At 49.0% G+C, this 21,585-nt stretch overlaps 1 protein-coding gene across 1 annotated transcript; it reads right to left on the reverse strand.

The window, feature by feature from the left end:
- Nucleotides 1-1,306: 1,306 nt before the first annotated feature.
- Nucleotides 1,307-21,445, reverse strand: LOC135532827 (Golgi integral membrane protein 4-like). Its single transcript, XM_064960259.1, is given in 19 exon segments — nucleotides 1,307-1,441; nucleotides 1,671-1,721; nucleotides 1,724-1,741; nucleotides 2,196-2,255; nucleotides 2,430-2,582; nucleotides 3,743-3,819; nucleotides 5,549-5,625; nucleotides 5,760-6,052; nucleotides 6,231-6,539; nucleotides 6,616-6,834; nucleotides 11,716-11,799; nucleotides 11,982-12,064; nucleotides 13,181-13,217; nucleotides 13,220-13,260; nucleotides 14,542-14,618; nucleotides 14,994-15,046; nucleotides 15,343-15,392; nucleotides 15,539-15,613; nucleotides 20,089-21,445. Coding segments are annotated over 19 exon segments (2,079 nt in total). The 5' UTR covers nucleotides 20,276-21,445.
- Between the last annotated feature and the right edge of the window lie 140 nt (nucleotides 21,446-21,585).

The following is a 21,585-nucleotide window of genomic DNA, read 5'->3' on the forward strand; positions in this document are numbered from 1 at the left end:
CTATTGTCATCCGTGATACAGCAGTTCTTTCCTGCAGTAATGACACAGACGATTTCATAACGCTTCGAGAACATTGGAGAAACATTTTCAGATCCACCCATAAGGATTGTCATATCGACAATAAATAAAACAGAAGATTGGAAAGCATGTCCTAATAAAAATGTACATTGAGAGGAATTTGGTGTAAAATAAAAAATTTAAAAATAAAAAATTTGTACAAAACGAATTTAAAAAGAACTGACACTCAAACTGACACACAAATCTTCCATCTCTTTCTGGGCACAAACAGTGTACAGCAACATGACCTTCTCATGCCTGTCTGATAGGTCAATATATGGAAAGACTGATGTGTGTGTGTGTGTGTTTGTACACACAACATGCCACTATTAATACGATTTTACTGAGTTGCAGTTCATTTAAGGAAATCAGTCAATGTAAATATATTCATTAGGCCCTAATCTATGGATTTCACATGACTGGACAGGGGCTCAGCCATGGATGGGCCTGGCTTGCAAGTGGATGGGCCTACGCCCTCCCAGGTTCAGCCAGTCAGAATGAGTCGTCCCCCCCAAAAAAAAAAAAATTGGCTTTATTACAGACAGAAATACTCCCTAGTTTGACCAGCTGTCCCGGTAGCTAGTCTCAGAAGATCACGCAGGTGAAGAAGCCGGAGGTGGAAGTCCTGGACTGGCGTGGGGTTACACATGGTCTGAGGTTGTGCCAAAATCTCTAAAATGACATTGGAGGTGGCTTATGGTAGAGAAATTAACATTAAATGCCCTGGCAACAGCTCTGGTGGACATTCCTGCTGTCATCATGCCAATTGCACGCTCCCTCAAAACTTGACACATCTGTGGCATTTGTGTTGTGACAAAACTGCACATTTTATAGTGTGCGCCCTTTTACTGTCCCCAGCACAAGGTGAAAACCTGCATAATGACCATGTTGTTTAATCAGCTTCATGATGTGACAAACTTGTCAAGTGGATGGATTATCTTTGCAAAGGAGAAATATTAATAAACCAAGATCTTTACATGTAGTGTTTACATGTAGTGTTTATATTTTTGTATATATATAGTATTCCCAATTCCAGTAGAATAATTCTGTCCAGAAGTTCATGAGGTCCAGTCCCACACACAAACAAAAGGGAATACCATCCCATGTCCAACAGACATTCCAATAGAATTCCAATCGGAATGCCGAGTGGGTGCCTGATTTTACTCCTTTAGAGGGAACAATAGTGAGATCTGATTGGCTCCCAGTGATGGGGGAAAGGCACTCTCATTTGTCAATGTCTCTGTCCAGCTCACATCTCCCTTCGATTGGGCCGCTCGTCCCGTCCAACCCCCACCTCGTCTTCGTAGTTCTCCTCCTCGTGGATCTCTCCTGTCCTGTGTTCTCCCTCTTTCTCTGCTGGGACCTCTTGCTCTTTCACATCTTCCTGTAGCAGAACAAACACAGTCCCCAGTTGGGTAAGAGACCATAGACAGGAAGTGGAGTGGAGCAATGTTCTACACTAGAGCAGCCAAATATGTACACGTGACTCTAGGAACTGCCACCGATGGAAAGTTCTAGAGCAGTAATTTGAGAACATGGAATACAGGCCAAACCCACAGTCGTTTTCCCACTCAGGGTTCCACGTACAATATTCCATAGTGTTCGAGACTCACGTGTTCTTCGTTCTCCTCGTATGGCTCCTCCTCCTCCTCCCTCTTCTGCCCCCGGCCAAATCCTCCTGTACCTAACAGGGTTAAACACCATCAGACCATGTCTTCTCCCTCTGTTTAAACCTGCGTGTGTGTGAGAAGTGTGTGTGTGAGAGAGTAGTGTGTGTGTGTGTGTGTGTGTGAGAGTAGTGTGTGTGTGTGTGTGTGTGAGAGAGAGGAGTGTGTGTGTGTGTGTGTGAGAGAGGAGTGTGTGTGTGTGTGTGAGAGAGAGGAGTGTGTGTGTGTGTGTGAGAGGAGTGTGTGTGTGTGTGTGTGTGTGTGTGTGTGTGTGTGTGTGTGTGAGAGAGAGTGAGTGTGTGTGTGTGTGTGTGTGTGTGTGTGTGTGTGTGAGAGAGTGTGTGTGTGTGTGTGTGTGTGTGTGTGTGTGTGTGTGTGTGTGTGTGTGTGTGTGTGTGTGTGTGTGTGTGTGTGTGTGTGTGTGTGTGTGTGTGTGTGTGTGTGTGTGTAGTAGTGTGTGTGTGTATGTACCTCGTCCTCCGGATACATCTCATCCCGGTTGTCTTCCTGCTGGTCGGGGTTTACCGCCATCTGTAAACATAGAAACCATGACAACTGTTACCATGGCAAGGTCACAGGAACAACTTTTACCCGTTGCATGTGTAAGTTTATCATCCTCATATCTCAGACGATTTCTAACTGTCGTCTCCTTCCTTCCTTCCTTTCTCTCTAATCCCTCATTTCCTCCTCCCTCCCTCCTCTCACCACCAGTTCCTCATCTACGGCTGGGTGATTGGGGTTAGGGTGCGTGTCTGGCTCCTCTTCCTCCCTATGCTGAAGACGCTGCTCCTCTGCCACATCAAACTCATCCTCTCCCTGGTTATTAGGGTCATCCTCTGGGTCGCCCTCTACCGCCCCCTGCAGGACGGGAGGGACGGAGAGAGAGAGTGTCAGTGTGTTGCGTGTGAAACTGTGCAGATCACCGTTCAGATAGGGGTGGGTCTTTCTGGTTTTACTATCCACGCGCACGCAGGCAGGGAAATAACACTAGACCTAAGGGACTGTGGCTATGGTTGAGACTGATGTTTGTGTCAGACAGGGAAAGAGGACTTTAAAGCCCTCCAGTACTATAATTCACAACATCACCAACTCTGGGTTTTAGGACTTCTTAGAAAGACATGTAGTCAGTTCAATCATTTTACATTACTTTAAATGATGTACAACATGAGACGTGTTTGAGCACGATTCATAAATACAATGAGGTACGGGGAGGCAGGTAGCCTAGTGGTTAGAGTGTAGAGGAGGCAGGTAGCCTAGTGGTTAGAGTGTAGAGGAGGCAGGTAGCCTAGTGGTTAGAGTGTAGAGGAGGCAGGTAGCCTAGTGGTTAGAGTGTAGAGGAGGCAGGTAGCCTAGTGGTTAGAGTGTAGAGGAGGCAGGTAGCCTCGTGGTTAGAGTGTAGAGGAGGCAGGTAGCCTCGTGGTTAGAGTGTAGAGGAGGCAGGTAGCCTAGTGGTTAGAGTGTAGAGGAGGCAGGTAGCCTAGTGGTTAGAGTGTAGAGGAGGCAGGTAGCCTAGTGGTTAGAGTGTAGAGGAGGCAGGTAGCCTAGTGGTTAGAGTGTAGAGGAGGCAGGTAGCCTAGTGGTTAGAGTGTAGAGGAGGCAGGTAGCCTCGTGGTTAGAGTGTGGAGGAGGCAGGTAGCCTCGTGGTTAGAGTGTAGAGGAGGCAGGTAGCCTAGTGGTTAGAGTGTAGAGGAGGCAGGTAGCCTAGTGGTTAGAGTGTAGAGGAGGCAGGTAGCCTAGTGGTTAGAGTGTAGAGGAGGCAGGTAGCCTCGTGGTTAGAGTGTAGAGGAGGCAGGTAGCCTAGTGGTTAGAGTGTAGAGGAGGCAGGTAGCCTAGTGGTTAGAGTGTAGAGGAGGCAGGTAGCCTCGTGGTTAGAGTGTGGAGGAGGCAGGTAGCCTAGTGGTTAGAGTGTAGAGGAGGCAGGTAGCCTCGTGGTTAGAGTGTAGAGGAGGCAGGTAGCCTCGTGGTTAGAGTGTAGAGGAGGCAGGTAGCCTCGTGGTTAGAGTGTAGACTCATCTCACCTCCTGTAGTTGTGGTACTCGGCGGCGGTCCTCCTCATCTTGCTCCTCCTCATCATGCTCCATGTGAGGGTCCCTCTCTGTACATACCGCAAGCCAGCCGCCAGCCAGATAAGCATGTAAAGTATTCAGACCCCTTGACTTTTTCCACATTGTGTTACATTACAGCCTTATTCTAATGGGTTAAATTCTACACACAATAACCCATAATGACAAAAGCATAAAATGGGTCAGATAAAAAAAAAATCCCACATTTTTTTTTGCACATTTATAAAAAAATAAAATGACATTTACATAAGTATTCAGACCCTTTACTCAATACTGCGTTGAAGCAAATTTGGCAATGATTACAGCCTTGAGTCTTCTTGGGTATGATGCTACAAGCTTGGCACACTTGTATTTGGATAGTTTCTCCCATTATTCTCTGCAGATCCTCTCAAGCTCCGTCAGGTTGGATGGGGAGTGTTGCTGCACAGCTATTTTCAGGTCTCTCCAGAGATGCTTGATCGGGTTCAAGTCCGGACTCTGGCTGGGCACACTCAAGGACATTCAGAGACTTGTCCCAAAGCCACTCCTGCGTTGTCTTGGCTGTGTGCTTATTGTCATTGTCCTGTTGGCAGGTGAACCTTCACCCCAGTCTGAGGTCCTGAGAGCTCTGGAGTAGGATTTCATCAAGGATCTCTCTCTACTTTACTCGGTTCATCTTTCCCTCGATCCCTGACTAGTCTCCCAGTCCCTGCTGCTGAAAAACATCCCCACAGCGTGGTGCTGCTGCCACCATGCTTCACCGTAGGGATGGTGCCAGGTTTCCTCCAGACATGAAGCTTGGCATTCAGGCCAAAGAGTTCCATCTTGGTTTCATCAGACCAGGGAATCTTGTTTCTCATGGTCTGAGTCCTTTAGGTGCCTTTTGGCAAACTCCAAGCGGGCTGTCATGTGCCTTTTACTGAGGAGTGGCTTCTGTCTGGCCACTCTTCTATAAAGGCCTGATTGGTGGAGTGCAGCAGAGATGGTTGCCCTCCTGGAAGGTTCTCAGAGGAACTCTGTCAGAGTGACCATTGGGTTCTTGGACACCTCCCTAACCAAGGCCTTTCTCACCTGATTGGTCAGTTTGGCCGGGCGGCCAACTCTAGGAAGAATCTTCTTCCATTTAAGAATGGAGGCCACTGTGTTCTTGGGGACCTTCAATGCTGCAGAAATGTTTTGGTACCTTTCCCCAGATCTGTGCCTCAACACAATCCCGTCTCGGAGCTGTACTGACAATTCCTTCGACCTCACGGCTTGGTTTTTGTCTCTGACATCCACTGTCAACTGTTGGACCTTATACAGACACCTTATATAGACAGTTATGTGCCTTTCCAAATCATGTCCTATCAATTGAATTTACCACAAGTGGACTCCAATCAAGTTGTAGAAACATCTTCAAAGATGATCAATGGAAACAGGATGCACCTGAGCTCAATTTTGAGTCTCATAGCAAAGGGTCTGAATACTCGTGTTTTTTTTTGTTTGTTTTTTTTTAAATAAATGAGCAAACATTTGTAAAAACATGTTTTCTCTTTGTCATTATGGGGTATTGTGTGTATATTGCTGAGGACTTTCTTATTGTATCAAATCCATTTTAGAATAAGGGGAGGGGTGTGAACACGTCGGGATGCACTGTATGCAATGACCCTTATCAAGACCTTATTTCAGACAGATTCAGAGAGTAAAACATCAATGTGTAACGGTCTATATCGGTCTCCCTCTTTAGTGATGCTTCCAGAATCCACACAGAAAAGGTTTGACGAGTTTGACTGATTCTCTCACCTTCGTCATCATCAGTATGAGGTTCTTCATCACCTTGGACGATGTCATTGTCCACGTTCTCATAGTTACTCTTCTTCCTGAGCAACATTAACATTACAACACAATTGTAACGCCATTCCATGAGCATGTTGTGGGGGTCAAACTCTTTTCAATAAGTAATTGAAGAATTGAACCGTGACCTCTACATAACCTGTGACCCCTGCCCCCTGACCTGATCTGCTCCTCCTTCAGCAGCTGTTCCCGACGGTCCGCCTCTCGATGCTGCTCCTCCTCTCTCGCACGCTGAGCTCGCAGACGCAGCTCTCTCTCCCTCTGCACGGTCATTCTCTGGGCCAGCAGGGCCTCCTGGCGCAGCTGGAGCTCCCTCGTCCTCTGGGTCCTCTCAGCCTCCAGGCGCTGCTGCTCCTGCTGCTGCTCGTAGGCAGACTTCACCCGCTCCTGGGTCACGTGGGCCTCCTGCTGAAGGTGGGTCTCAGGGACGAGGTGGATGTCATTTTGTGGATCCTGGGGAAACCAGACAGACAATGAGACAACAGGTTCTACAGGTTTTAAAGAGCTTGTATTAAGCAGTTCTATAACGGGTTCTAATGATGTTTTAAAGAGCTTGTATTCTAACAGTTCTAACGGGTTCTAATGCTGTTTTAAAGAGCTTGTATTCTAACAGTTCTAAAGTGGTTATTACCAGTTGTGGTTGGCGTCTCTGACGGTCCAGAGCGTTGTTGTCTGGCTGGTCTTGTTCCTCCTCCAACCCCTCGTCCTCCAGCTTCTGGGGCTGCCCTGCCTGCTCCATCTCCTCCTCCTCCAGCTTCTGGGGCTGCCCTGCCTGCTCCATCTCTTCCTCCTCCAGCTTCTGGGGCTGCCCTGCCTGCTCCATTTCTTCCTCCTCCAGCTCTCTCCTCCTCTCTGCCTCACCCTCTGCATCCCCATATCCCTCTTTCTCGGCATGGCGGGACTGGAACTCTGGCTTGCCCACTTCCTCTTCCTGCAGATGCTTATTAGAAAAACACAGTGTGTTAAGAGGATGAGAGTGTATGGTAGTGTGTGTTTGTATGTGTGAGACAGTGTACCCTGGATTGTGTGTCTCCATGGTCTTCCTCATGGGTGTGTGCTTCTACGCGGGGCTCAGCGAATAAGGCAGCTGACTGTGGAGAGGGTGGGCCCTGTTCATGGGGCTTGGCCAATACAGCAGCTGGCTGGACATGTTGGTGGGAGGGGTTTTGATCATGTTGAAGGCCGGGCATTCTGATCAGGGTCTCTTTGAGTTGTTTAAACTCATCCACCTGGACCTGAGGAGAGACCACCAGACAACCTTCAGGCAACCATTAAATAACCATAAGGAAACAGTGAGGCCAGGACATGCAAACAACCTCAAGTCGGATTCATGGAAGGGCACTTGCAAACTTGCATTAGCCAAAGGTTAGCCAAAGGTCAGAAGTGCGTTAGGAGGCAGCGTCGGCAGAACCATGACGGCGTCGAGCAAGCCAGAAGATCAGGGGTCAGGGGGACAGGCAGGCCGCAGACATGCAGCAGGACAGCCCACCTACAGATGATAAGACATCTGAACAAAGGACCATTAGGCCAGTCCATATCACCCCCCCCTTTCCAGAATTAGTGGTACAGTCCTTTCTCCGCCTTGTATATCAAATGGACCGAACCAGTTAACTCCATACCTTTTCTGACAGCCAAAGCTATAGAATTCCTCTCTCTCTAATCACCCCCATTAGATTATCACCCTCCCCATTAGATTATCACCCTCCCCATTAGATTATCACCCCCCCATTAGATTATCACCCCCCCCCATTAGATTATCACCCCCCCATTAGATTATCACCCTCCCCATTAGATTATCACCCCCCCATTAGATTATCACCCCCCCATTAGATTATCACCCCCCCATTAGATTATCACCCCCCATTAGATTATCACCCCCCATTAGATTATCACCCCCAGATTATCTTCAGAATGCTTTTGATGTGCCGCTCAGACACCCCATAGTGAACGAACCCACCTGACCCCCATCCTCCCCAACACACACACACCAACACTCTGAGAGAGTCATGTCTTCCTGTCCTTCACCAGGATAGTCCCGAGACAGCGTGTTAAGAAACCAGGATAGTCCCTAGACATCGTGTTAAGAAACCAGGATAGTCCCTAGACATCATGTTAGAAACCAGGATAGTCCCTAGACATCATGTTAGAAACCAGGATAGTCCCTAGACAGCATGTTAGAAACCAGGATAGTCCCTAGACAGCATGTTAGAAACCAGGATAGTCCCTAGACATCATGTTAGAAACCAGGATAGTCCCTAGACAGCGTGTTAGAAACCAGGATAGTCCCTAGACAGCGTGTTAGAAACCAGGATAGTCCCTAGACATCATGTTAGAAACCAGGATAGTCCCTAGACAGCGTGTTAGAAACCAGGATAGTCCCTAGACAGCATGTTAGAAACCAGGATAGTCCCTAGACATCATGTTAGAAACCAGGATAGTCCCTAGACATCATGTTAGAAACCAGGATAGTCCCTAGACATCATGTTAGAAACCAGGATAGTCCCTAGACAGCATGTTAGAAACCAGGATAGTCCCTAGACATCATGTTAGAAACCAGGATAGTCCCTAGACATCATGTTAGAAACCAGGATAGTCCCTAGACATCGTGTTAGAAACCAGGATAGTCCCGAGACAGCATGTTAGAAACCAGGATAGTCCCTAGACAGCATGTTAGAAACCAGGATAGTCCCTAGACAGCATGTTAGAAACCAGGATAGTCCCTAGACAGCATGTTAGAAACCAGGATAGTCCCTAGACAGCATGTTAGAAACCAGGATAGTCCCTAGACAGCATGTTAGAAACCAGGATAGTCCCTAGACATCATGTTAGAAACCAGGATAGTCCCTAGACAGCATAGTCCCTAGACATCATGTTAGAAACCAGGATAGTCCCTAGACATCATGTTAGAAACCAGGATAGTCCCTAGACAGCATAGTCCCTAGACATCATGTTAGAAACCAGGATAGTCCCTAGACATCATTTTAGAAACCAGCATATTCCCTAGACATCATGTTAGAAACCAGGATAGTCCCTAGACATCATGTTAGAAACCAGGATAGTCCCTAGACATCGTGTTAGAAACCAGGATAGTCCCTAGACATCGTGTTAGAAACCAGGATAGTCCCTAGACATCATGTTAGAAACCAGGATAGTCCCTAGACAGCATGTTAGAAACCAGGATAGTCCTGAGACAGCATGTTAGAAACCAGGATAGTCCCTAGACAGCATGTTAGAAACCAGGATAGTCCCTAGACAGCATGTTAGAAACCAGGATAGTCCCTAGACATCGTGTTAGAAACCAGGATAGTCCCTAGACAGCATGTTAGAAACCAGGATAGTCCCTAGACATCGTGTTAGAAACCAGGATAGTCCCTAGACAGCATGTTAAGAAACCAGGATAGTCCCGAGACAGCATGTTAGAAACCAGGATAGTCCCTAGACATCATAGTCCCTAGACAGCATGTTAGAAACAAGGATAGTCCCTAGACATCGTGTTAGAAACCAGGAGAGTCCCTAGACAGCGTGTTAGAAACCAGGATAGTCCCTAGACAGCATAGTCCCTAGACAGCATGTTAGAAACCAGGATAGTCCCTAGACAGCATGTTAGAAACCAGGATAGTCCCTAGACAGCATGTTAGAAACCAGGATAGTCCCTAGACAGCATGTTAGAAACCAGGATAGTCCCTAGACAGCATGTTAGAAACCAGGATAGTCCCTAGACAGCATGTTAGAAACCAGGATAGTCCCTAGACAGCATGTTAGAAACCAGGATAGTCCCTAGACAGCATGTTAGAAACCAGGATAGTCCCTAGACATCATGTTAGAAACCAGGATAGTCCCTAGACAGCATAGTCCCTAGACATGTTAGAAACCAGGATAGTCCCTAGACATCATGTTAGAAACCAGGATAGTCCCTAGACAGCATGTTAGAAACCAGGATAGTCCCTAGACAGCATGTTAGAAACCAGGATAGTCCCTAGAGAAACCAGGATAGTCCCTAGACACATGTTAGAAACCAGGATAGTCCCTAGACATCATGTTAGAAACCAGCATAGTCCCTAGACAGCATGTTAGAAACCAGGATAGTCCCTAGACAGCATGTTAAGAAACCAGGATAGTCCCGAGACAGCGTGTTAAGAAACCAGGATAGTCCCTAGACATCATGTTAGAAACCAGGATAGTCCCTAGACAGCATGTTAAGAAACCAGGATAGTCCCGAGACAGCGTGTTAAGAAACCAGGATAGTCCCTAGACATCATGTTAGAAACCAGGATAGTCCCTAGACATCATGTTAGAAACCAGGATAGTCCCTAGACAGCATGTTAGAAACCAGGATAGTCCCTAGACAGCATGTTAGAAACCAGGATAGTCCCTAGACATCATGTTAGAAACCAGGATAGTCCCGAGACAGCATGTTAGAAACCAGGATAGTCCCTAGACATCATGTTAGAAACCAGGATAGTCCCTAGACAGCGTGTTAGAAACCAGGATAGTCCCTAGACAGCATGTTAGAAACCAGGATAGTCCCTAGACATCATGTTAGAAACCAGGATAGTCCCTAGACATCATGTTAGAAACCAGGATAGTCCCTAGACATCATGTTAGAAACCAGGATAGTCCCTAGACATCATGTTAGAAACCAGGATAGTCCCTAGACAGCGTGTTAAGAAACCAGGATAGTCCCTAGACAGCATGTTAGAAACCAGGATAGTCCCTAGACAGCGCATGTTAGAAACCAGGATAGAAACCAGGATAGTCCCTAGACAGCATGTTAGAAACCAGGATAGTCCCCCCCTAGACAGCATGTTAGAAACCAGATAGTCCCTAGACATCATGTTAGAAACCAGGATAGTCCCTAGACAGCATGTTAGAAACCAGGATAGTCCCTAGACAGCATGTTAGAAACCAGGATAGTCCCTAGACATCATGTTAGAAACCAGGATAGTCCCGAGACAGCATGTTAGAAACCAGGATAGTCCCCCGTGTTAGAAACCAGGATAGTCCCTAGACAGCATGTTAGAAACCAGGATAGTCCCTAGACATCGTGTTAGAAACCAGGATAGTCCCTAGACATCATGTTAGAAACCAGGATAGTCCCTAGACAGCATGTGAGAAACCAGGATAGTCCCTAGACAGCATGTGAGAAACCAGGATAGTCCCTAGACAGCATGTGAGAAACCAGGATAGTCCCTAGACAGCATGTTAGAAACCAGGATAGTCCCTAGACATCATAGTCCCTAGACAGCATGTTAGAAACCAGGATAGTCCCTAGACAGCATGTTAGAAACCAGGATAGTCCCTAGACATCATGTTAGAAACCAGGATAGTCCCTAGACAGCATGTTAGAAACCAGGATAGTCCCTAGACAGCATGTGAGAAACCAGGATAGTCCCTAGACAGCATGTTAGAAACCAGGATAGTCCCTAGACAGCATGTTAGAAACCAGGATAGTCCCTAGACAGCATGTTAGAAACCAGGATAGTCCCTAGACAGCATGTTAGAAACCAGGATAGTCCCTAGACATCATGTTAGAAACCAGGATAGTCCCTAGACATCATCATGTTAGAAACCAGGATAGTCCCTAGACATCATGTTAGAAACCAGGATAGTCCCTAGACAGCATGTTAGAAACCAGGATAGTCCCTAGACAGCATGTTAGAAACCAGGATAGTCCCTAGACATCGTGTTAGAAACCAGGATAGTCCCTAGACATCATGTTAGAAACCAGGATAGTCCCTAGACAGCGTGTTAGAAACCAGGATAGTCCCTAGACAGCGTGTTAGAAACCAGGATAGTCCCTAGACAGCATGTTAGAAACCAGGATAGTCCCTAGACAGCATGTTAGAAACCAGGATAGTCCCTAGACATCATGTTAGAAACCAGGATAGTCCCTAGACATCATGTTAGAAACCAGGATAGTCCCTAGACATCATGTTAGAAACCAGGATAGTCCCTAGACAGCATGTGAGAAACCAGGATAGTCCCTAGACATCATGTTAGAAACCAGGATAGTCCCTAGACATCATGTTAGAAACCAGGATAGTCCCTAGACAGCGTGTTAGAAACCAGGATAGTCCCTAGACATGTTAGAAAGAACAGTCAGTGTGTCTCCCTACCTGAGCTGCAACCAGCGCCATCTTGTGGTCCTCTAGTGTCAGTGCAAGCTGATCATGGGCAGCCTTCAAGTCCTTATGTACTATCTGTAATATTATCAACAACAACAACAACAATATAGCATGATAAAAAAAACAACATGGTGATGGATGCTCCTAGCTTTCCAATGACCTTAACATAGCTTTTTCCATATTCAATATGTACACATTTACAGAAACAATTCCAGGTCGCACTCAGACCAAGCTCTAGCATTCCCAGGACTCCTCACCCGTGCATCCTGCAACTGGACTCGGATGTCCTGGTGAGCTTTCCTCAGCTGCTTATTCTCCTCTCGCAGGTTATACACATTCTCTACAGTAATTACATAAAGACACACACCGTATTTATTAACAACGTGATTATGCCACACACCTTCTCAACTCCAAACTGCAACATCGCTAAGAGTCAGGAGAGGGAGACAAAGACCTAGTATTCACTCCTGTCTGTCTGGCTGTCTGTGGGTGGCTGGCTGTCTTTGGCTGGCTGGTTGTCTCTAGGTGGGTGGGTGGCTGTCTCTGGGGGGTGGGTGGGTGGGTGGGTGGCTGTCTCTGGGGGTGGGTGGCTGTGGGGGGTGGGTGGCTGTCTCTGGGATGGGTGGGTGGGCTGGCCCTGGGGGGGCTGGTGGCTGACCCTGGGGGTGGCTGACCCCTGGGTGGGGTGGCTGACCCTGGGGGGGTGGCTGACCCTGGGTGGGTGGCTGACCCTGGGTGGGTGGCTGGCTGACCCTGGGTGGGTGGCTGGCTGACCCTGGCTGGGTGGCTGGCTGGCTGGCTGGCTGACCCTGGGTGGGGGTGGCTGGCTGACCCTGGGTGGGACCCTGGGTGGCTGGCTGACCCTGGGTGGGTGGCTGGGCTGACCCTGGGTGGGTGGCTGGCTGACCCTGGGTGGCTGGCTGACCCTGGGTGGGTGGCTGGCTGACCCTGGGTGGGTGGCTGGCTGACCCTGGGTGGGTGGGTGGCTGACCCTGGGTGGGTGGGTGGCTGACCCTGGGTGGGTGGGTGGCTGACCCTGGGTGGGTGGGCTGGCTGACCCTGGGTGGGTGGGCTGGCTGACCCTGGGTGGGTGGGTGGCTGACCCTGGGTGGGTGGCTGACCCTGGGTGGGTGGGTGGCTGACCCTGGGTGGGTGGGCTGGCTGACCCTGGGTGGGTGGGGCTGGCTGACCCTGGGTGGGTGGCTGGCTGACCCTGGGTGGGTGGCTGGCTGACCCTGGGTGGGTGGCTGACCCTGGGTGGGTGGGGCTGGCTGACCCTGGGTGGGTGGCTGGCTGACCCTGGGTGGGTGGGTAGCTGGCTGACCCTGGGTGGGTGGGTGGCTGGCTGACCCTGGGTGGCTGGTCTGTGTGTCTGTGGGTGGGTCTGGTCTGTGGGTGGGTCTGGTCTGTGGGTGGGTCCGGCTGTCCCAGTCCTGGTGACCCTGGGTGGGTGCACCCTTTGGTTTGGGGGCTTCCAGCTCTTTGGTCTGCTGACCCTAGTTTGTGGGTAGCGGTCCTTGTGCTGGCTGACCCTGGGTGGCCTTGACCCTGGGTGGGTCTGGCTGGCTGACCCTGGATTCTGATGCTGCTGACCCTGGGCAGCTGACCCATGGGTGTGCTGCTTCTTCAGGTCCTCGCTGGCTGACCCTTCTGAAAGCAAGGACAGGGTGTGGGTCAGTGGCTGACCCTGGGTGGGTATAGCTGGCTGACCCTGGGTGGGTATATGTCTGTGGCTGGCTGACCCTGTATATGCTGGCTGACCCTGTGTGTAGCTGGCTGATATGGGTGTGTGCTGGTGTGGGTGTATATGACCCTGTGGGTGGGTAGCTGGCTGACCCTATATGGCTGGTGCTGACCCTGGGTGGGTGGGTAGCTGGCTGACCCTGTGGGTGGCTGGCTGGCTGGCCCTGGGTGGGTGTGTATGGCTGACCCTGGGTGGGTGGCTGGCTGGCTGACCCTGGGTGGGTGGGTAGCTGGCTGACCCTGTGGGTGGGTAGCTGGCTGACCCTGTATAGCTGGCTGACCCTGTGTATACCCTGGGTGTGTAGCTGGCTGACCCTGGGTGTGTGCTGGCTGCTGATGGGTATGTGCTGACCCTGGGTGTGTGTGTGACCCTGTGGGTGTGGCTGACCCTGGGTATGGCTGGCTGACCCTGGGTGGGTAGCTGGCTGACCCTGGGTGGGTGGTGGCTGGCTGACCCTGGGTGGGTGGCTGGCTGGCTGACCCTGGGTGGGTGGCTGGCTGGCTGACCCTGGGTGGGTGGCTGGCTGGCTACCCTGGGTGGGTGGCTGGCTGGCTGACCCTGGGTGGGTGGCTGCTGGTGACCCTGGGTGGGTGGCTGCTGGCTGACCCTGGGTGGGTGGGTGCTGGCTGACCCTGGGTGGGTGTGCTGGCTGACCCTGGGTGGGTGGGTAGCTGGCTGACCCTGGGTGGGTGGGTAGCTGGTGACCCTGTGTGTATGGGTGGCTGGCTGACCCTGTGGGTGGCTGGCTGTACCCTGTGGGTGGGTGGCTGGCTGACCCTGGGTGGGTGGGTGGCTGGCTGACCCTGGGTGGGTGGCTGGCTGGCTGACCCTGGGTGGGTGCTGGCTGTGTGGGTGTAGCTGGCTGACCCTGGGTGGGTGGCTGGCTGACCCTGGGTGTGTGTGGCTGACCCTGGGTGGGTGGCTGGCTGACCCTGGGTGGGTGTAGCTGGCTGACCCTGTGTGTATGTATATGTGTGTGTGACTCTGTGTGTGTGTCTGTGGGTGTCCGTGTGGGTGGGTGTGTCCCAGTCCGTATATGTGTGTCCAGCTCTTTGGTGCTGTAGTTTATGTATCCTTGTGTGTGTGTGTGTGAATCTGATGCTGCTCCTGCAGCTCATCGTGCTGCTTCTTCAGGTCCTCGTGTGTGTGTGTATGTGTGTGTGTGTGTGTGTGTATATGTGTATATGTGTGTGTGTGTATATGTGTGTGTGTGTGTATATGTGTGTGTATGTGTGTATATGTGTGTGTATATGTGTGTGTGTGTGTATATGTGTGTATATGTGTGTGTGTATATGTGTGTGTCTATGTGTGTGTGTATATGTGTGTATGTATGTATGTATGTATGTATGTGTGTATGTATGTGTATGTATGTATGTGTGTATGTGTGTGTGTGTGTGTGTGTGTATGTATATGTGTGTGTGTATGTATGTGTATGTAAATGTGTGTGTGTATGTATATGTGTGTGTGTGTGTATGTATATGTGTGTGTATATATATATGTATATGTGTGTGTGTGGATACTGACCTTCAGCATCTGGTGCTGTCCATGTAAAGAGTTGAATTTATTGCTGGAGTCCTGCTGTTTAACAAACAAAAACGACAAACATTTACAATCCCCGTCTCTACTCGTCCTTTAATATTACCAACAGCTCCAAACACACACCCCTCAGAGGCATTTCAGCCCATAGCAGGAAGTGACATCAGTGCTGCTGACCTAATAAAACCATTAGAATAGAACTGTTGCACAGTCTGGACAGATGTTGGCAGTCAGACAGAATCATTTAACAATCCTACTAAACCAGATGGGTACATTAATGCTGAATTTAACAGCATCTATTTCTGTCATTAGTACGAGAGCTGAGGACCAAGGCCTACCTTCTCCGTGTTCAGTGACTGTTGGGCTTCAAGTTTATACACCAGATGATCTGATGGAGAAAGGAGGGGAAGCTATGATGGAATCGCCACGGTTGTAAAGAGTGTATGATTGAGGCTTGATGTTCTGCAGTAATTGATGTTCTGCAGTAGTTCTGTAGTAATTTAGACAGTAGTGTCTGCTCTCTCTCTCTCTCACCCTCTTTGGCCTTCTTGTGCTCCATACGTTCCTTCTGCAGAGACTTCTCTAGACGCGAACGATGCTCATACACCACTGAGAAAGAGAGAAAACAGAGGAGGGAGAAAACAGAGAGGAGGGAGAGAGAGAAAACAGAGAGGGGGGAGGATGGAGAGAGAAAACAGAGGGGGGGTGAGGGAGGGGAAAAGAGAGAGAGGGTGAGCGAGGGAGAGAGAGAGGGTGAGCGAGGGGAGAGAGAGGGGGTGAGGGATGGGAGAGAGAGAGGGTGAGGGATGGGAGAGAGAAAACAGAGAGGAGGGTGAGGGAGGGAGAGAGAGAGAAAACAGAGAGGAGGGTGAGGGAGGGAGAGAGAGAGAAAACAGAGAGGAGGGTGAGGGAGGGAGAGAGAGAGAGAAAACAGAGAGGAGGGTGAGGGAGGGAGAGAGAGAGAAAACAGAGAGGAGGGTGAGAGAGAGAAAACAGAGAGGAGGGTGAGAGAAAACAGAGAGGAGGGTGAGAGAGAGAAAACAGAGAGGAGGGTGAGGGAGGGAGAGAGAAAACAGAGAGGGGGTGAGGGAGGGAGAGAGAAAACAGAGAGGGGGTGAGGGAGGGAGAAAACAGAGAGGAGGGTGAGGGAGGGAGGAGAAAACAGAGAGGAGGGTGAGGGAGGGAGAGAGAAAACAGAGAGGAGGGTGAGGGAGGGAGAGAGAAAACAGAGAGGAGGGTGAGGGAGGGAGAAAACAGAGAGGAGGGTGAGGGAGGGAGAGAACAGAGGAGGGGAGGGAGGGAGAGAGAACAGAGGAGGATGAGGGAGAAAGAGTTACTGTGAGGGGATGTTCTCACTGGGCCATCTGGACTGGAAGCTAAACAGAAAGCTGTCTATGAGACAAACATTTAGACTTCACACACAGACACACACACAATTATAGGCTTTGAACAGACAAGCAGATCATTTGCTGCGTGTGTACTGTACGTGTGAGGGTGTTCTGTATTGGTTCAGAGTGTGTTCTGGCATTGCCATTCGCTAAATGATGGTCAGGTGTGATACTCCACAGTCCCTGAGATTGACCTCTCACCTTTACCTATCCCCACCTCTTCTCAAATCCCAACGTGGGTAAAGGCTGTAATAATTTTACAAGCAGAATGGCACGGTTAGGAGGAGAAACTTTATTTCCAAAAAGTTATAAGAAAAACTATTAGTCTTTTGTCGATAAGAGAAAGAGTGTTTCTCCAGACTTTAAAAAGAGGTAGAGTGACATCATGAAAACCAAAGTCAAAGTCAACCCAACACTTTGTCCGTATAATACAACCTGGAACATCATAGCAGCACCGAAATGTCAGAGCGCCCTTTGCCAGAGCGCCCTTTGCCAGAGCGCCCTTTGCCAGAGCGCCCTTTGCCAGCGTGCCCTTTGCCAGAGCGCCCTTTGCCAGAGCGCCCTTTGCCAGAGCGCCCTTTGCCAGAGCGCCCTTTGCCAGAGCGCCCTTTGCCAGAGCGCCCTTTGCCAGAGCGCCCTTTGCCAGAGCGCCCTTTGCCAGAGCGCCCTTTGCCGTCACTGTATTACAATAGGTAGCTTAACAAAGGCCTATTGTACATGCACTCAACATCACAGGTTTAAACTGTGTACTTATTAAACAGTGCTAGTAAGTCCCTTTAACACAACACATATTCTGGGGAGGCTCCATCTCATTACCACCACTGATCTGGACACAAGGGAAGTGGAAGCAACAAGGTGGTAGGAAGCCGACCTCTACTTCCACCTGTCAGATTAGTGTGGGTGAAGGAAAGGAAAGGAGGAAAGGAGGAAACGTTAGACTATTGAGAGATACCCACAGACTGGGACAATACCTTTACCAGGCACCAAGACATGAGAGAGTGGTCTGAGCTGTGCAGCTCCAGTGTGTTCATTTCTCAGTGCCAGTGATCTCTTTTAGATTAGGCCATGCATCTCTCTCAGTCAAGACCGTCGGGGCCTGATGGATTAGGTGAGGGGAAGTCAGGACAGAGACAAACTGGGAAGCAAAAACACACACCACTGGGAGACAGAAGAGAGGTAGAGAGAAGGGGAGAGGTAGAGAGAAGAGGAGAGGTAGAGAGAAGGGGAGAGGTAGAGAGAAGGGGAGAGGTAGAGAGAAGGGGAGAGGTAGAGAGAAGAGTGGAGGTAGAGAGAAGGGTGGAGGTAGAGAGAAGGGTGGAGGTAGAGAGGTAGAGAGAAGGGGAGAGGTCGAGAGAAGAGGAGAGGTAGAGAGAAGGGGAGAGGTAGAGAGAAGGGGAGAGGTAGAGAGAAGGGGAGAGGAAAGTAAAAGGACAAGGCAGGATGGAGTGGGAAGGAGGCATTGAATCAAGTCTAGAACAGTGTTCAAACCCAGAGAAACCCCTGTTGTACCAGGAACAAACAACACTGTCCCAGGTCTCAAGCTCGAAAAAAAGGACCCATCCCATAACCCCACCGCCACGGGGCGCCATACAAGCTGCCCACACGACGCCATACAAGCTGCCCACACGACGCCATACAAGCTGCCCACACGACGCCGTACAAGCTGCCCACACGACGCCGTACAAGCTGCCCACACGACGCCATACAAGCTGCCCACACGACGCCATACAAGCTGCCCACACGACGCCATACAAGCTGCCCACACGACGCCATACAAGCTGCCCACACGACGCCATACAAGCTGCCCACACGACGCCATACAAGCTATCTGTCCTGTACAGTTGAAACTGGGATTCATCCGTGAAGAGCACACTTCTCCAGCGTGCCACCGGCCAGTGAAGATGAGCACTTCCCTTCAGAAGTCGGTCACGACACCGATCTGCAGTCAGGTCAAGACCCCTGGTGAGGACGACGAGCACGCAGATGAGCTTCCCTGACATGGTTTCTGACAGTTTGTGCAGATTTTATTCAGTTGTGCAAATCCACAGTTTCATCAGCTGTCCGGGTGGCTGGTCTCAGACAGTCCCGCAGGTGAAGAAGCCGGATGTGGAGGTCCTAGGCTGGTGTGGTTTGATATGATCTGTGGTCGTGAGGCCGGTTGGACGTACTACCAAATTCTATAAAACGACGTTGGAGGCGGCTTATAGTAGAGAAATGAACATTCAATTCTCTGGCAACATCTCTGGAGGACATTCCTACAGTCAACATGCCAATTGCACGCTCCCTCAAAACTTCAATCTGTGGTATTGGGTTGTCTGACAAGACAGTTCATTTTAGATTGGCCTTTTATTGTCCCCAGCACAAGGTGCACGTGTGTAATGATCATGCTGTTTAACCAGCTTCTTGATATGCCACACCTGTCAGGTGGATGGATTATCTTGCCAAATGAGAAATGCTCACTAACAAAGATGTAAACAAATTTGCGTATTTTTGTTGTTGAGAAATATGCATATGGAACATTTCTGGGATCTTTTATTTCCACTCCTGAAACATAGGCCCATTGCTTTATGTTGCATTTACATTTTTTGTTCAGTGTATTTGACTGATAAATCTCTTTGATTGCAACTGAAGACTTCTCACTTCAATGCAGTTATTGTCAATTGCTCTACGTGAGACTGTCTGCTAACTGTCTAGTAGACAACATTTAAATACAGTAACTAGACTACTGAATGGAACTTGGTCACCAGAGTGAAGGGGCCAGTCTTCGTAATGTTCCGCAGTTAACAGCTGCGCCGTTGTCAAAAGGGGAAAATGTGAATCGATATTCCCCCACAGGCTGTGTTACGGTCCATCTCTAAATATAGGTCACATTAATGCTATCAACAGTGGAGAGTAGATATTGAATGACAGCGAGGGGAACAAAAGCATCACTCCACAACAATGAGTACACTGAAGTGAGTTACCTCAGACAGAATGTGAGTGAAGCGCTGTCCAATCCATTCTGACGCGGATTGATTCTGTTGATACAGTACATTTACAACACGGAACAACCACCACGTGTGGAGCCTAACCGAGGTGGTATAACAAAGTATATGAACATTGAAGTGTACGTTTTGAACTAACCTAGAAAGCACAATTGTACAACCAAACATAACGATTGGTGGTTTTGTTTATCTACTATCTACAGGCTCGGGCCGACATAGAGAAAGCAGCTGTAGAGGGAGTGACCTATGATTGTAGACTGACCGGTCTGACTCGTGAGGTTTCCAGAGGTGCAAGGCATTTCTTCGGACACCGAGGCCACCAGGTGTGTCCGACCTTGCAGCCATAAATCATTTATCAAGAAAGGACATTCCATGGGACTCGACCAAACTCCAAATAACCTCTTAGGCGCCAGTATTATGCTTGGCTAAAGGGTAAATGTGCGATGATATGTGCTAAACTCAAGTTCAACCCACCCACCCTCCATTACAGTAAACAGAGCCAGCAAATGCAAAACAAGTCACCGCGGTGACTGTCACGATTTCGACACTTTCAAAAACTGATGCACTTGTTTATTTGAGTAAAATCAGATATCGCTAAAGAAGAAAGAAAAGGAAGTCATACAAGTACAAAATACAAGTCACTCATTCAAACATCTCCTTCTCGCCTTCCTTTCCTTTATTTGTTCAAACCTCTGTTCTGGAAAATATTTACCTTGAAGCTGCGCCGAGAGCGACTCTTGATGTTGCTGGTACTTGACAGCCATCGCCTCAGTCCTCTTCAACTGATTGTGCATCTCATACGATATCATCCCGCCATAAATCATTCCGAAAAGCACCGTGATGAGAAGGAGAGACTGGAAGATTCTCCGCTGCCTCCGAGAACACACTCCGTTCCCCATGATTGAATCGCTCCTCTCCCCGCCGCCTGCACAAGCGATCGTCGGGTCACTTGTGTGCTAACTTTGTCTAAACTTTCTACTATTAACTACCCCTTCTTCACCTCAGTCGTCCCCAAGCATTATTAAACAGAGGGAGCAGAAACACTTTAGAGATGTGGCAAGTTGAGTGAATATGTTGGATTCATTTTGGCCCACAAAACGGCGTAGCCACATCCACGAAGGAATCGGTTTTTTATTTGATTTAAAAAAAACAACTTTTCCTTGGATTTTCGTTTGACAACACTACACACAGCAAACTCTCTCCGATATTTCATGAGAAGCAGACTTTGTCATTGTGCTTATTAATATAGAAGCAATGCTCACTCTATTCGGAAACAAAACCGGACCGGATGTAACAGATTCCCATTGCAACGCGTTCAGATTTTGTCCATCCCTGTATAATAGAAATCAAAATCCCGATATTTAGGAGGCCTACAAACACTTTCAATTTTAGTTACGTGTCACCTACGCAGCGCAGCCTCCATCCAACAGCAACTATGAAGGAAGTCCTTCCCCCAATGAAATCCCAAACTACTCGCACTCAACCGAAAATACTTTCCTCATTGGACACGTCGGGGTTCGGTCAATCACCTTTTGGAATGTGTAGGCGGGGTGATGGAGAACGTGAAGCACAGAGTTTTTACGCCCAGAGGCGCCGCATCGCAATTCTTCCGGGAATGCTTGTGAAACAGACTATAGGTCGGGTTTTTGAGAAGTCAATGAGAGAAGTGAAAGTATTTCCTAAATTATTAATTTTCTAGAAATATAAAAGGCAAAACCTAGATTAGAGACATTGTTTTAAGTAGTTGAACATGTTCTTACTCCAACCTCGAGAAAGTGACAAACTGACACGTTTTAATTTTCGTCAAAAACAACTTTATATCGAAGGAAGGAGTTGACAGCCTTTACATGCGCAGTTCGGTGTGAGACGACCGGAAGACACTGTCCCCATGGCATTGCATACAAGCGCGATCGGGGATTTCTATTGGATAAGCAGTTTTACCCTATCGTTACACTGTACTACTTACTATATATGAGAAAATGTAGTACAGTACATTTTAGAATCTCTGAGCTCGTTTCCTCGCGTCTAAAAGGCGTGATGCCCTTTCGACTCAACAACGACGTCCATCTCCACCCACCAAACACCTCGTAGCATTGGGACATACATCCAGGCTGTATCATATCCGGCGGTGATTGAGAGTCCCCTCGGGCGGCGCACAATTGACCCAGCGTTGTCCGGGTTTGGCCGTAATTCTCAATAAGAATTTGTT

The sequence above is a fragment of the Oncorhynchus masou genome, unplaced genomic scaffold (genome assembly GCF_036934945.1).
Source record: "Oncorhynchus masou masou isolate Uvic2021 unplaced genomic scaffold, UVic_Omas_1.1 unplaced_scaffold_2051, whole genome shotgun sequence".
Taxonomy (NCBI): domain Eukaryota; kingdom Metazoa; phylum Chordata; class Actinopteri; order Salmoniformes; family Salmonidae; genus Oncorhynchus; species Oncorhynchus masou.